This window comes from Schistosoma mansoni, chromosome 5 (genome assembly GCF_000237925.1).
Source record: "Schistosoma mansoni strain Puerto Rico chromosome 5, complete genome".
Lineage (NCBI taxonomy): Eukaryota > Metazoa > Platyhelminthes > Trematoda > Strigeidida > Schistosomatidae > Schistosoma > Schistosoma mansoni.
The window spans coordinates 3,206,206-3,222,558 of NC_031499.1; the positions used below are offsets into that span (position 1 = coordinate 3,206,206).

General features: G+C 37.8%; 1 protein-coding gene across 2 annotated transcripts in view; it reads left to right on the top strand.

Moving 5' to 3' along the window:
- Positions 1-5,705: 5,705 nt before the first annotated feature.
- The window catches only part of Smp_160080.1 (hypothetical protein), a gene marked incomplete at its 3' end in the record, with an annotated part of 26,713 nt that continues 16,065 nt past the window's right edge, over positions 5,706-16,353 (top strand). The window contains exons 1-7 of one of the 2 annotated variants that reach the window (XM_018797643.1): positions 5,706-5,732; positions 5,768-5,821; positions 5,857-6,336; positions 9,231-9,332; positions 11,496-11,612; positions 13,899-14,192; positions 14,792-15,037. In XM_018797643.1, coding sequence (XP_018652665.1) covers positions 5,998-6,336; positions 9,231-9,332; positions 11,496-11,612; positions 13,899-14,192; positions 14,792-15,037 — 1,098 coding nt within the window. In that variant the 5' untranslated portion in view covers positions 5,706-5,732; positions 5,768-5,821; positions 5,857-5,997. The remainder of the gene's footprint in view (positions 5,733-5,767; positions 5,822-5,856; positions 6,337-9,230; positions 9,333-11,495; positions 11,613-13,898; positions 14,193-14,791; positions 15,038-16,353) is intronic. The other variant, XM_018797644.1, reaches the window with a different exon arrangement.

Here is a 16,353-nt window from a genome sequence, read left to right on the forward strand (position 1 = left end):
AATGGTTCAAATGGTTGAGGACGGAATAGAAGAAGCTTTCGCTTAACGGGCTTCCGTGTCTAGTAAGAGTGGATCACCAATACCTACAGGCAAGAACCTAGGTATATTAACGATAATAGAGGAAAAAAGGAATTCGGTAAATCAAAATAATATGTTATCCTTAGTCCTTAAGAATAAGTCAAGTTTCCTCTTAAAGGACTCCTGGGAAGTCGCTTGGACTAGCTCAGTCGGCAGCGAATTCCAGCATTTGACAACTCTTACGGAGTAGAAGTTGTGTTCTGCTATGTTGGGTCTCCAGTTTCTGGGTGTTACTTCTTAGGTTAGTATTGTGACTAAGCATAAGAAGATATTTAAGGAGATGACCAGAAGTGTTAAGGATACTGTAAGTCATAAGAAGGTCACCTCTAAGACGCCTGTACTCTAACGGGTAAAGGTTAAGTGATTTGAGGCGCTCTTCATAAGGTTTGAATTTGAGTCCCCGAACTGATTTCGTAGCTCGACGTTGGATACGTTCCAGAGTGTCCTTATCCTTTTGGAGGGAGGGAGGAAATACTATGTTTCCGTACTTTAAATGGGGGCGAATAAAACTGTTGAGGATTATGTGGAAAGTTCTACCATCAAACTGGCCAAAAGTGAGCTTCAGTGTTACCAGTGCAAGGTTTGCTTGAAAGGCGTTTTTGTCACAGTTAGCATACGACTTCAGGCCGTAGGGCACCAACACTCCTAAATCTTTTTCGACTTGGGAAACTTCTAGAGAGGAGTTACGTAAGTTGTAACTATAGTCTGCAACAAGTCGCAGATGGACTACTTTGCACTTTGAAGTGTTGAAGGTAAGTCCGTTGTCGTCTGCCCAACTTTGAAGTTGATTCAGATTCCATTGAAGTGCTAGTATATCCTTATGGTAACGTATCTCTCTCTAAATTTTCACATCATCAGCAAAAAGCAATAAGTCGGATGAAACTTGTTGAGGAAGATCGTTAATGTAAATAAAGAAGAGAAGAGGTCCTAGTATTGGGTCCTGGGGGACCCCACCGGGACATTCCATAGCCTGAGAGAGAGTGAAGTTAACCCTGACCTTAAAATGTCGGTTTTCTAGATATGAAGTGAGCCAGTCAATCAGAGGGGGTTTGATACCCAATCGTCTAAGCTTATTGATAAGACATATGTGGTTGACCCTATCAAAAGCTTTTGAGAAATAGAGGTAAATGACGTCAACCTTTCCCTTTTGATCAAGGATGGTTGCCATCTATCCACCGCAGTCAGCAGGTTGGTCATACAAAAATGACCCTTTCTGAAAGCATGATGTTGAGGTGAGAACTTTAAGGATAATTAGTATTCTTATATACCGTTGTATATTAAAGATTCCATAATTTTAGAAGGTATGGAGAGAAGGACCACTGGTCGGTAGCTTGAAAGTTCACTGGATCGACCTCCTTTGAAAATTGGTGTGATGTGAGCCAGCTTCCAAATTTCCGGCAGTTGGCCTCGGCTTAGCGAGTGTGAAAACATCAAGCTAAGTGGTGATGCCAGGATTGAAGTTGCTTCCCTCAATATAGCAGAATGAACCATATCCGGACCGGGAGAAGTGTCTTTTCTTATGTGCTGCAGTTTACGGAGCACCAGGTCAGCGCTCAGGTCCACTTCGGAAGGTCCTGTGCAGGTACAGGTGAAGTTTTCGTCAGTATAGTTGGTGTGGGGCGGTTGAAATGTCTGAGAGTATTGTTCAGCCAAAAGATTAGTGGCATCACCGTTGTTATTGGTCGGACCATTAGGACCTAGCAGTTAAGAAACTTCACTTTTGCCTTGTCGAAGAGAAGCTGCGTAACGGAATAAGCTTTTCGGATTGGAGACGAATTTATCGATAACCTTGGTCTGGTACTGAAGCCTGTCTTCTCTTATTGCCTTTGTGCATATGTTCCTTATATGTCTGTATTGCCTGTACGCGCCGTTATTGTCAGTTCGTGTATATTCGGCCAAACAATGCCTTTTGCAGCTTAGCAAACGAAGAATGCGCTTCTTGATTATTATAGGTTGTTTGTAGATTTTTGGGACCATTTGAGGAACTGAATGCTCAGTAGCACATAAGATCGTGTGCAGTAGGAAATTCCGATGAGCATCCACTTCAAGTTGAGGGTGAACATCCCAATCCACCTGTTGTAGATAGTCCTGTAAAGCTAACACATTCAACCGTTTGAAATTCCACTGCCTGTTGTTAGTGGGATATCTTAGCTCCGTTTTGCTGACAAAACCGAATGATAGGACAGCGTGATCACTTTTCCCCAGGGGAGCCAGGATTGAGAGGTCGTCGACTAGGAATTCCTCATTTGGGAATACCCAGTCTAAGCGTGACGGCGTCTGACTGTTTCTCCAACGAGTTGCCGACTTCACATTTTCGAATAATCCCAGATCATCGATGAGGTTAAAGAACAGAGCTTCAGTAGAGTTGTCACCTCCAATGTAGGTATGTTCAGCGAAGTTGATTCTAGGATGATTGAAGTCCCCTAGAATCAGGATATAAGAGAATCCAAGATGCGTAGGGCGGGTTTATCCTTCCAACAAACGATCATCATACTCGATGTCGTCAGGGGGCTTCCTGTAGATGACCGCAACTAGACACCTCGAGGTGGTAGACAATCTTACTGAGCACCACACCGATTCATCAAGATTGAGAAACTCTTGGTTGTGAAGTTGGTGCGTCTCAAGGCATGACTGTATGTATAATGCTACCCCGCCCCCCATTCCAATTTTCCTGTCGTTGCGGAAAAAAAGACATTCAGGTATTGCTAACTCCTGGTCCGTAAATTGAGACGACATTCAAGTTTCGGATATTCCTATCAGGTGAGCATCACTAGCGTTGCTAAGTTCACGTAGCTCATCCATTTCGTTTGTCAAACTCGCGGAGTTCATGTATAAGCAGTTTATGCTCTCCATTTGGAACGTGTGGGCTTCTTCCTGTGTGTATATATGAGCCTTGCGCGAGTGGACAGGTAGCCTACCTATACAATGTTTACCGAGTTGGTAGTCCCTGTTCTTTACACGTTTTTTTATGATCAAGACAGTCCCCAAGTGTAAACATCAGCCCCAGCTTGCGTTTGTGCTTGATCCTGCTGTCGTGTGGCCTATCCGGATGCATATGGATGCCAGTTGGCAACCGACGTTTTAGCCGCCATATGGGAGGAGGGGAAGATTATCTTCAATAGCCGGGGTCTAGAGTTTCCGTCTTTCTTGGCTAGTCGCATTACTTGTTGGGTCAATATGTTCTTGAGTTTTAAGGAATGCTTAATGAATTTCCATTCCCGAATATCAGAGTTTGCTTCAGTTGGGTCCATATTTTCCGGTACACCTTGCACAATGATATTTCTTCCGCGGAAAAACGCCTCGCGAGATTCCTTAGGGATGTTCCAGACGAGATCCCGTTCAGAAAACGGTATGCCGGGCAGTATTCTTACGTTCCCATCGGATTTCAGTAAGTGACTCACTAGCAGGACGTCCTCTACGTCGGAAGCATTCTTAAGTGTAACACGAAGCAGACTCGGGTGGTTTTGGTGGTTAGAGTCCTTTTCCTGAGTAAGCCGTGTGACCGTCAAAGGCTACATCCTAGGGAGTTCAAGCCTCTTGTTCAATTCTCCCCAGAGCATCCTATAATTTTTGTCCTGTATACTGAGAGGAAGGTCAGGGTTGTCAATAAGGTTCACGATTATGACAGAGTCGTCAAGAACCGTAATTGATTTCCCAGGTTTTCCAGGGCGTTTAGGTTCGGTACCTTGTTGTTTGGATGTCGAAGCGCGTTCTCGATTCCTAGGCTCGGTAATGGCCGTGCGGACAGTTTTGGGGGTAGATTGTGCTGTCAAGTCACCAATTGATTTCCGCACAGTACTTGGGATGTTCAGCTTTGGTGGTGACGCTTGGCCCTTTTTACTCCTGTTAACGTGGGTCCAACCCCCTAAAGGTTTTTTAAGAACCACTGTTTCATTCAAGGACTCTTCCCTGAGGGACCCAAGTTTACTGAGGAAGTCGATCAGCACGTCATCACTCGTGCTTTTACCTGTATAGAATCCCAAATACGTTTGGGTGAAGAATAACTGTCGGGGATAAATAAGAGACGCGTGTCGCCCAATCGAAATCAGAACAAGGTGGTTGGGGTAGCAACGGTTCTAAATTTCATCATAAATACAAATGTACAATTTTACCTAAACATATATTACCACTTAGTTATTGAACCAATAATTGTTCCCACAATAATCGATCTAAATTACAATAAATAGCAAATTGATAAGAAATATAAGAAAATTAACTAACAATCAGAAAAGTAAGTATTATTCTATCCTTTATGGATAGATCAAGTAAAAATCCGCTCAATAGGTTTCTTTATGACACAAAGTGTTTCAAATTCTGAGAAAGTGCTCCAATTTACAACTAAAATGCACAATCCCAGTCAAGTCAAGCAACACAATCAAAGAGGGAACAATCAATATTGCAGCCGCCAGGATAAAATATCAATTACAACAACATACATACAGTTCAAGAAGAAACGTAGAAACTCAGTGAGAGCGAAAAAGAAATGCTGAAACTGTTATGAAATGAAACATCACAGTCTCAAATCGATACAAAAAAGATTAACAATAATGTACAAATGAAGGAGTTTTTAGACAACTTGTTCCTCAGACCTGTTATTAGGGTAATGGTGGTACCCAGCATCACTACAGTATCAGTGTTGCACGTAACACATACCCACCTACGATCAGACTCGCTGAGTCTGCTATAGGCTGTTAGCGTTAGATATGTGCACGCTTCGTGGAACTAAACTTTGCAGTTGTCACATTGCATGCCAGATATAACAGCGAAACGGCAACCAGGTCTTGTGTATGAATTTCTCATGGCTAGGGATATAGACTGTCTTATAAATACAAACAGTAAGTCTAGGACCGTTAAAAGAGACACAATACACAAAAACTGGCAAAAGTGGATAAAAACGGTTTACGATAAGCTGAAAACTAACCTCTACGTGAAAACTAAAAAAAAACGATAGAGAGCTGAGCAAAACCACAGTTAACTATTAGGTTGAGTGAAACTCAAAAAAGGCAATCTACCGAACGTATAGCTCAGAACAGATTCTTTAGGTCGGAAATGGTACTTTTGTTGCGTAAGAATACAGCAAAACTTTGAGAAATGCAAATCACGTTGAAGATACGACCGGTATTGTAGTTTTGCAACTAAAAACCAGTAACACCTATATTCGAAGCGTCCCCAACCAGTTAAAATCAGAAGTCAGATGCGAAGAGATCGGAAAGATATATTTGATGCGTTATCAATATATCGAGAAGCGTTTACTCTAATCTGGCTAGTGAACGTAGGAGCTGTTTCCCACGCTGAGTTGTAACGTGATCTGGTACGGATGCATGACCGAAAGCCTCCAGTTGAACAAGTCCACTTACAACAATGTGGTCAGCATCCAATGTCGAACACTTAGAAATTTATTGATTTTGGGGCATTATTTACAGCTACATCGTTAGGACTAAGCTTCCCGTTCGAAAAGTGCGCGTATGTTGTCTTTGAGTCCACTACAAAGCTGTTGGATATTTGACTCATACAAGAAAAGATCAGATAAACATGGAAGCCGCCTGAAATAGAAGCAACACAATCTTTCGGCTTTCTATCCTTAAAACACAAATCTAAATGCATGATCGAACCCAGAAGCCACTAAAAGAGCGCGCACGATGATCAGGTACTGTGTAAGTGGTTTGTGCTCCAATTATTTATATCTTAGTGTGTTTTTGCGGCAGGATTCTACTGCGGAGTTTTGTTTCAAAATCAAAACGAAGTAGGTCTTTTGAAAACCTTATCATATTGGTCTAGATTAAAAATGTGGTCACGCCAATCGAACTTGGCGAACGTCTCCTAACAACAGTTAAAGGATTATTAGAACAGAAGAATAAACCTAAATAGCTGTATATCTATCATATCGCAAATTTTCTGTGTCAACAACAGCACAAAGTTATGAATCTTATCATCACGTTTCTCAGTGTTTTACACTTTTTGCTTTCCCCATGTTACACATTCATTTTACCCAAGAGTATTAGAAATATTTCTTCGCAAAATGCATTTTTTATTTCTGACTGGCTCGTTAAAACCAGTAGATTGCATGTAGCATCCAATCCTTTAGTAGAGGATATCGATTTAGATGGAAATCTTGATGTTTACTTTTCTACAGTAGATGGTGTACTTTACGGCATTTCGAACGTTCTTAAATGTGTTTCAGGAAATCCATGCAGTATTCACTATGAGAATTGGCCCGTAACTCACCATGGCGAAATCTTCTTCTCGACTCCACTTGCGGTAAGAAAACAGAATATTGCTAATTAATTGTAGCGGTTTTAAAATTCTGTTACTTCTTTAGTCCGTAGCTACATAACAGTGGTAGGCATTTAGCTTTCTATTTTTGTTTAGTAAAAATAGCTAAAATTCCTGGCTAACACACTTCATACTAGCTACGTAGCGAGCATGTGTTAAGATTTGCCGCAGTGTTTGTGGTCAGTTGTATGATGTTAACGTTGTATCACCAAGATAAGTGATTTATAGGGTCCATGCTAGTCGCTTGATATAACATTTTATGCACAACTAGGTGGATAGATTTTGAGCTGATAAGAACCAGTGGAGCTGACGTGACTTTTCAAGTTGCTTACTAATAGGTAAATGTCAACAGCTTCCGAATGGGAATTCGGAATATCTAACGGTTAAAAACACTGTCTTCCTTTGCTGGTAGGTTAACCACATTAGAAACTGCGACCAGTGTCATTCCAATCTTGAACCGCTGTGCAGTAGGCATAGCAATATCAATCAACTGCTTTCTTTGATGTTGGGGATACAACATCTCACTCAATCACTTGCAGTCACAGGACTTATGGGATGGGTTTTGGAACCACGTGAATACGTTTGCTAGAATGGTTAGACAAAGTCAGTCGGTAACAGCGCAAAACTTGGTATTTACGTACATTGGTTTAAAGGGAAAGTTCGGATCTCAATTATTTCTGAGGTTGATTAATCTTTTCAGGCCATTGTCTTGTATTCATACTCGATCCACTTTTTTATATCCTCTGGTTACCCGGTTCTGTACCGTCGCAACGCTGAATTCCAGTAGGTGACCAAATGTATGAATTTCAGTAAATACATCACTGAGTATGAATTTTTCTCTGCGTTGTATGAACTCGTAAAACTTGTGTTAATTAGTACACCAGTCTTCTCATGCTTTACGAAATCCGGTCTTCATCATGGTATTTACCGACGATAAAGGATTTGGCAGCTACTCATAAGCTTAGTCTAGACTTAGCTACACGTATTCTGTGATAATATATGGTCATTAAGATGTCGACAATCTATCTACTGGTTGAATGTTGGGTTCTTAAATTAGTAGTTTCTTAAACCAATATCTGTGCCTTCGACAAAATTGAGACTTCGAAGTATTACTCTTTGATCACTGACCACACAAACGGGTTGTGTAGAACCACTTTGGAACACATCTGAAGAAACGTTTGGTTTGACAGTAAGAATTGAGGTATCTGAGCGGTAAATTGCATTAGATATTATGGATTACTCAATAATAAACTCTTCACACATACCAAAGAACAGTTGTTTTTGTGGATCTACACCCCAGACCTTATTTCTGTGTCTTTCCTCTCCATGTTTTTGTGAATCAGTTAGTCTTTTTTTACCTAACTGCCTTTGATGCAGTACATGTGGATGTCATGAATTTTTAGCAGTCAATTTCTTCAAAACATAGGTTTTGATTATGATATGAGAAAAGAGATGTTGATGAGAAAGAAAGTTATGAAGCCTTACCCACTACAGTAGCTAAAACATGCGTTACAAGCACTTATCCGCTGTCAACTCACCAATTTATCTAGGCATCCAGGTTTGGGCATAGTTTCTTTTACAGAAATCAAAGCCATAGATGAGGTAAGGAATAGTGTTAGCATTTGGCTGCGATATCAAAGTATGTAGAGCGGAGTTTGGACTTATCGTGAATGTGCGATCTTCGAATATAATTCACGGGAGAGGAAATCAATTAAGATGAATTCCCGTTACACCGAATTGTTCAGTGTAAATTCTGCTCATGGACTTCTAGTACGTTCTTACTATGATTTATGTTAGTGAAAAATACTTAGTTCATAGATTTTATTCACTGCAGTCGATCTAACTTGAATTAGACTGGAGTCGTCATCAACAAAGTTTCAATTATTAAATGAGTTTTTACTCTGATTATTGATTCAGAGAAGAGAATAAAGGAAGTCTCATTTACTGTATTCAAGTGTGAGTTACCAGATATTTATGTAGCGCACGACCGCGTGAGGACGTATAGCCCAGTGATTGGAACTTGGGTGCTTTAATGACTAAGCTATCGCTTTACCGTTATGCTATGCAGGGCATAAGTTGAGTAGATGAACTCAGAGTAATCAAATGACAACACCAGCGTTCCTAACTGCCATTTTGAATTATATCAGAAGGGTCTAAGTTGAAAATCTGTAGCAGTGGCTCCGATTTATTTTTTATGTCGCCTGACCTGTCATGATTGTGGGTCTCCCTTCCCCAAATTGTCTTCATCCCCATTCTTATCTTATGCAATCTTACTGTTCTTTGTCCCTTATATTTTCTCATGGGGTTTCCCCTCTGTTCCTATGCAGAGTGTGGTAGCTTAAATTGAGACAGTGATGATTGTCTTTTTTTTCGGAAGAAAAATATCTCAACTATTACATTAACCTTAGGGAGGAATTTTTCGGAAGAAAAATACTCTGGTGTTTTAAAATTAGTTGTTTCTATATATATATATATATATATATATATATATATATATATATATATATATATAATCAAGTAGTTATTCCCGGACCTGTCAAAAGTGCACTCTAGTAATCACAAACAGACCACCTTTTGAAGACATGAATGGACCGTGAACTTAAACGTATTATTGTATTGAACTACATATAAATAAAACGCGTAATTATGTACAGAGCATTTTTCATTTGACACAAATATCCCATAGATACTTAGTTATTCAACTAAAGTAGTATAGTTAACTGCAAACAAGAAAACTGGATGTACATGGTTACATGAAGGCTTACTGTATCTTCTCAATGTAAAAAGATTTTAACCTATGGTTATATCCTTCATCACATATGTTCACAAAGTGATGCGAAAAAGTTCTTTTTGTTTTTAAAATTATTTTTTTAATGAAGGTGGATGTTTATGCTGAGGGTTTGAAGTCAGTACTTTTTATTAGTCACCATGCAACAGTGTTTACTTATGATTATCTTGGGAATTTATTGTCACATTTTCAAGTAAGTCCTACTTTTTCTTCTGAATGAATTAGATAAAATAGTTTGTCTATGTTTAGTTATTATGCCCGACTATAGCTGCTACCTTGGCGTAAGGGTCGGCTTGTCTATCGTAGTGATCTGGTTGAGCTATATCTTCTGGAACAGTTGTTCCTTTAGATCCTATCTTGTTAGAGAGGTAAGTCAGTTGGGGTACAGTAAGATTAAAAGCAGCAAACTCATGATTCGAGGGCTAAGTCGTACTGTTGAGTGTACCAAAGTGTGATGGCCGTGAGGTTTTTGTATTAGACAACCCGAATCTGGAACAATTCTGTTTTCTCACAATGGAAGGAAGGGGTTAGAACAGGTAGGCCCTCAAGATCTCACACCTCGCCTTCCATCTTCGGTTTGAGGTATTTTGAAGCATGAAGCTAATATAGTACGAACTTCTGTCAGAAAGCTGGTATGTGACCAGACTCAAGCATTTGTCCCTTAAGGTGTGTGATCGTGCTTCCAGAACAGTATGAATACTACTAATCTAGTTTCCCTTTCAAGCCTCTCAAGTAGAAACATCCTTTCACAGTTTCAGGCAACCATAAAGTAATAACTGCCCTCATACCTTTAATAGCACTAGAGATCCTCCTGCCCATGATCAAATCGTTTCATCACTTCTTAGTATTCCTTATATCCCCATCACCAATCCCTATCCTGTGACTTTCTCCCCAAACTCCATCAATGCTAACTATTTGAGTTCACAACAAGGAGAGTTCGATTCCGTAAGTTGACAGTTCTTACATCAGTGTCTGTCATTAAAGTGGTACATTAACCTTATACAGGGTCTCTACTCGAACACTATTGTTCGAGTCAGAAGTCACAGCAAACTGTCATCTGAATCGATAAGTAATCACCCTCAGGATTGTCTTCTCAGATTTTATTTAACTTTGTCATGGACATGCTTTAAGAGATAATACTCGTCGTCTGAGCTTTCAAGAATTGATCTACCAGGAGATTCAATTGCTGACTTGCAAAACGTAGATGATATAGTTCTGTTTGAAGAAGACGCCGACGAAATGCAGAATTTTCTGACCACTTCAAGCAATATGCCAAGTATTTTTGAGACGCGTTTTTCCTCCTCGAGATGCGAAATACTGTTTCAGGACTGATCTGTGTCAACGCCTGAACTAATGATAGGGCGTGAAGTAGTTGAGTATGTCGATCAATTCACTAATCTCGTAAATCTCATTAGCCATGGTGGATTGATATCTGACAAAATATTGGCACGGATTCAGAAAGCCCAGTTAGTTTTCACTAACTTGCGTCACTTGTGGCATAGGAGACATATCTGTCTGCCGACTGAGGTACGAGATTATTGTGTGGCAGTTCGCTTTGAATGAATGTAAAGTGTGACCATTGAGAATGGGGAATATTTGTAGGTTACTGATGTCCGACCATACATGTCTTCGAAGCATTCTCGTGTATTAGCATTAGTAATACCTTAAGTTTTGCTGAGAAACATTGTAAACTCATGTAAATAATAATGATACCACTAAAAAAAGATAATACTAATTAATATGGGGTTAAGCGTTCGCGCGCGAGATAGAAGGTTCTGGGTCTGAGCCCCGCGTACGTGATCGTGGATGTGCACTGTTGAAGAGCCTTATAACAGGAAGAAACAACCGTCCACTGCTCCCAGGTTTTCAATGGTGGTCTAGCTTAGATCGACTTGTGAATTCAACTGTGAAGATAATACTAATGTTGTAGATTGTGAATTATCTGAAAGTGCTAATCATTCTTAAGACTTATAGAACTGTAAAGGTACCTGAGATATTTTAGTAAGTAGTCCAGTTGAAATCTATGTATCTTTTAGTTACCTTCATCTTGTAAACGTGATTGAACCTGGTATGATCGAATTTCCTAAGCTATTCATGTCATTTAGTAGCATGTACTATTCATCTTTGATTCTGACACTGTAGCATTATGATCGACATCACGTAGATCAGGCGTAACGATTTAAGAGTCCTAGTTTTCAAATAAGAGTTCTCAAATTAGTTGAAGTTTCATAGTCCACTTTCACCAAGTTGTTTCCCGCATTCTATCATTTAAAATATTCACATATTTGTTTTAATTTTGGTCGACGAATAAATCTCTCGTTTTTCAATATTAGTAAATCTATTTTCTTTCGTCTAGATTCCAGATATCATTCTAGATCGAAATACTTTATCTCAAAGAGATCTTGATAAGAATTTATTTAAATCTATACGTTGGGCATCTACTGACAATCAATTACCAACACATAGTGAAATGGTTTGTTTTTTATTAATAAATTTATCAAATAGGCCATTAAACTTATTTACTCCATTCCATTTGAATAAAATGTATTGTAGTGGCCATGCTTCTAATTTTTACTGGTCCTGTATCGTGATTACGTAGGGTGATTAGTGTTAAAGACAAATAAAGTTAACTACTAGTGGTCACCTACACAATGTCTTCTACCTTTACAGAGCATATTTCACAAATTTAAACTGATAAAGATCAAACTGATGTACAAGGTATATTTGCTTCTTGATGTACAAATAGACATCCTGTCTGTACCACAGGTTTTGTAAGTTGGAAAAAGCCACCATAACGTTTTGTGTCAACGTTGAAATTTTGTCAGCCACTAACTACTCTTCCATAAGTGCCCTGGCAAACTTGGCCGACTATTTTATTTCAGAAGGGGTTTTTGTGGATATTATAGTAATTTTAGTAGTTAAGATCATGAGTCAATTGAATCTGGATCACCATTAAAAACCTGGAAGCACTGGACGACCGTTTCATCCTACTGTGGGACTCCTCGGTAGTGCTCATCCAAGATCCCGCTTCGTGAAATTCGAATCAGACCAGGCATTTTAAACACCAAAGTAGCAACGCCTGTGTGCATGTTGTATTGAGGCAACTCAGTTTATTTCTTTCCGACAGTTCTACTTGGTTTTCCTTCAACTAGGTTTATTACTTCGTTACGTTATTTTATTAATAATAACGTCTACTTACATACATGAAATTCTTGTCAAAATTCAGAATCAGGATTAATATTCCTCGCTTGTGTAGGATTTTTCACAATTCTCAGAAATCAATTTATTTCACTGACCTTGGCTAAATCACCTAACTTAAGAGTTTATATAACTAACTAATTAAGATGGCAAATATATTGTCTAAATGCTAGCTTCTGCGGGTGATACACTTTATGTTAACATCTAACAACCCATAGTATGTGTATATTAGCAGTTCTACACAGACTTATATATAGGTCATAGAGCTATACCTGCTTTGTCAGTGATTCGTATGAATTCGTAATTGATTGGTTTATAATTAATGTTTTTATCAACAAGTCATCAACATAGTTCTTGGGACACATATATGTTGGCTCAAGTTTTCTTGTAACGGCAGGACGAATAAACAAAGCTAACAAGATACATAGCAGAGGGGTCGAGATGATCCAGTAGCGATCATAATGAGGAAGACTAAACATTGAGAATATGGTTCGAAAATACGAAATGAAAAGGTATTCATGAACAAATATTAGAACACAAGATCTATCAAAAAGTAAATAAACAATACACTTGGACCACTATGAAATATTTTAAGCCATTTCACCCAATATCCCCAACAATCGATCACATTTATTGGCCTAACTGTAACCAGGTAATCTGCACCAACCAACTAAAGTTCCACGACCCATTACGATCGACAATATTGCCTAGATGATTTCCAGAAGAAAAAATATTTTGGGATTAAGTTTTGGTAATTTAATGATCAGCCACCTTGGGTTATTCATTATATTTAATAAGCGAGGTTTTTGTCTTCTTAAACTCACTAAAATTTCAAACTAGCTAACAAGTCAGTCTAGATAACCGTACTATCTAAGGTATATATCGATATAAATCAAAACCATACGAAAAAAGTCTATCAGTCACATGTTTAGGGGTTAACTGAACGAAATACGGTCGTATAAATGTAACAAATCTATGTGAACACAAGTAGCCACATGTGGGCTAATTAGAACGAACTAACCATTCAACGTTTGAGAAATAATTCTAAGAAGTTCATTTCTGCTTGAAATAGACATTGATGTTGTACAGAACAACCACTTAAATGTCGCTATCAAAACATCTGATACAAAGGTGGAAATCAGGATTCAGTGACACTTGATGATACTGTAGAAAATTGTATCATTTGGTTAATAAACATACACACAATTCCAATCAACGATTAGGACCTAGATTGTGAGCCAAAATAACAGTATATTAACATGAATACAAGCAGTTAACACAGAGTGAGGTTCATACAAAGTCAATTAACACTACAATATAATCTCATATATTTAGAATCCTCGGATGTGTCTATTTCTTGTCCCACTAACTAATCATGTTTTCCATCACATCAATGTTCCGTCCAGGTGACCCCATACTATGGATTACATTTGTTCGATAATTTACGCGATATCCTTTAGGTTTTTGAAAATTCTAGCTGTTTTTTTGAAATAAAGGCTTTAAAATTGCATTTTCATTTATAAGACTTAATTTATCTATGTATTTTCTTATGTATCTTTAGGATATTCGTCTACATCCCATAGTTTATACAGATCCAATTATTTTAACTTCAGCGATTAGTCGATCCAATGTGAATGACATAAATTTCTTGTATACTGATCTTTTACATATTGCATTAAATTTTGTTAGCTATCATTCACATAGCACAACAGCGTCATTGAACGAGTCATCTTCTGCAAATGAAGGTTTACTGATAGCAGCAATTGTGAATATACCACGTTGCGCTTTATTTTATTTAAAGAACGAAGATTTCAAGTTCTGTTCACCACGTCTTAAAGTATTAGAAGTTGACTGGGTAAGTTATTATTGAACAGAATGGATTTTAATTCTTTTTGGTCATTATTATATTTTGTTAAATAAGCATCCCTGGTATATATATATCGTAATGAGAACGAGTGAACATTGAAAATATAGTTCAAAAGACAAGATGTTAGGGTGAGGATAAATAAATACTGGAAATTAAGATCAAGAGTAAAATAAGGAGTGAATACTTTTGCTCGACTGTGACCAAATTTTGAACCAGGTCTCCAGTTATTGATGTTACTCCATAGCTGCGACCCGATAGTCGAGATATATCAACGCGACTAAGTGTAACCGTTAATTTCTTTGTAGACTGTTTCCATGTCTTGATCTTGTTACTCCTACCATACTTACAACTTATAAACCAGCAAACGCCATCCATCAGTTCGGGCGGTGGATAAGTATACATAGCACATGTCCTGATCACTTCTGTCGATGAAGATTTACAACCCAATCAATCGATTTTTCACCTTTACACAGTGCCCTATTGTGTCAGATATTTCATTTGTTTCTTAAAGATTTTATATATTTAATTAACAATTGTGTGATTCTGTTCACTTTCTTCTATTTGCTTTCTTTCTAATTATGTTCTAGTTATCTGTTAAATTACCACCGTATATTTTCTCATCGCCTACTATAAATGCCAATGTCTTAGGAGAGACTCGGGTCAAAGATCGTTCATACATTGATAGTTATTATAGTTTTATTACTACATTCAGTGGAAATATACATGTGGCTCAATTAACAATGTTAAATAGTCATGTTAGTCAACCTTCGTTAGAGGTCAATAACATTTTTATCGATTCTTATTCTTTCCATATCACTCCAATGACCTTATCAGTAAGTCTTGTACATGTGTTTTCTATTTAATTGCTGTGAATGTGTTTAAAATAAATTCGGTGAGTGATGGAGGGTATCGTTGTTAATATTTGTCACATTAAAAACTAAATGATACAATGAAATAATTGTAAGAACCAAAACTCTGAAGATTCCGATAGTTCTGTATGACTTCTGGTTCCCTCGATCGCTCACACTTTTGATCAAATTTTATTTGTCCTCACACCTAGGACTGGGGCTGCTAACTCAGATTTTGGTATAGTAATTTCCTTGATGGATGATACTTTGTACTTACCATAGATAAATTAGGAATGTGGAGGTTGCTGTTGGAAGCTTATCCGTGCGCAAACACAACCGCATGTTAGCCCACTCTTGACACATCACTGAACAGATATAATTCTACATTTTTTCATCTTCAGTACTTTTTTCCGATACCTCTCACTACCGCAAGTTAATTTAAGAGTTGCATAAACCCAACACACTCTTGCCTTATGGATGGGTCCAAACTGCTAGGCGGTTGACCGCACTCCATCTGTACCTCGCATATTTTTTGTAAGATATGTTTGAAGGCGGATAGGATGAAGAAATAAAATCCAGTGGATCAAACATAAAATATCAGACAAGATTCTGCGTTTGGTTTACTGGCTTATCAATCCTGTCAAAAAAAGCTTAAAAACGTCCTGTTCCAATAGGTGAGCATTTCCGAGTCCCCTACTGGGACGAAACACCTATTTAGTGCTTCCTGATTTTCAGTGGTAGTCCAACTAAGATCAGTGCGATGTTAGTTCTAAAAATATGTTTAGCAGTTGTACTATTATTTTCGAATTCTGGAGATAGTGTAAGCTATTTTTTTAAAGTATCATTATACTTTATTACATCCATCCGTGTGGATACGGCTAAAATGTTGTTACATAACAGTAAAAAATATTAGTAGCTTATGATCAGAATATCAGTGTTCTAGTCTCAGCCTACTAGATGAGAAACATATAAGATTATTTCACTTAGAAACCTTAACAATGTTTACAATAAAAGGGTACCTATTATCAAGGTAGAGATAGTCAAACGCAGAAGATTGGTAATAATAATTAGTTCTTATGCAAAATAAACATCCTAGAGCATCAAACCTTTTTACATCTAATGTAAATAGTTATGTTCACTTTGAAAAATCAACGCGTAACTAGGACTTATTATCTTGTGTAATGATATATATATATATATATATATATATATATATATATATATATCACAATTGATTGATCATTGGGTATATATATATATATATATATATATATATATATATATATATATATATATATATA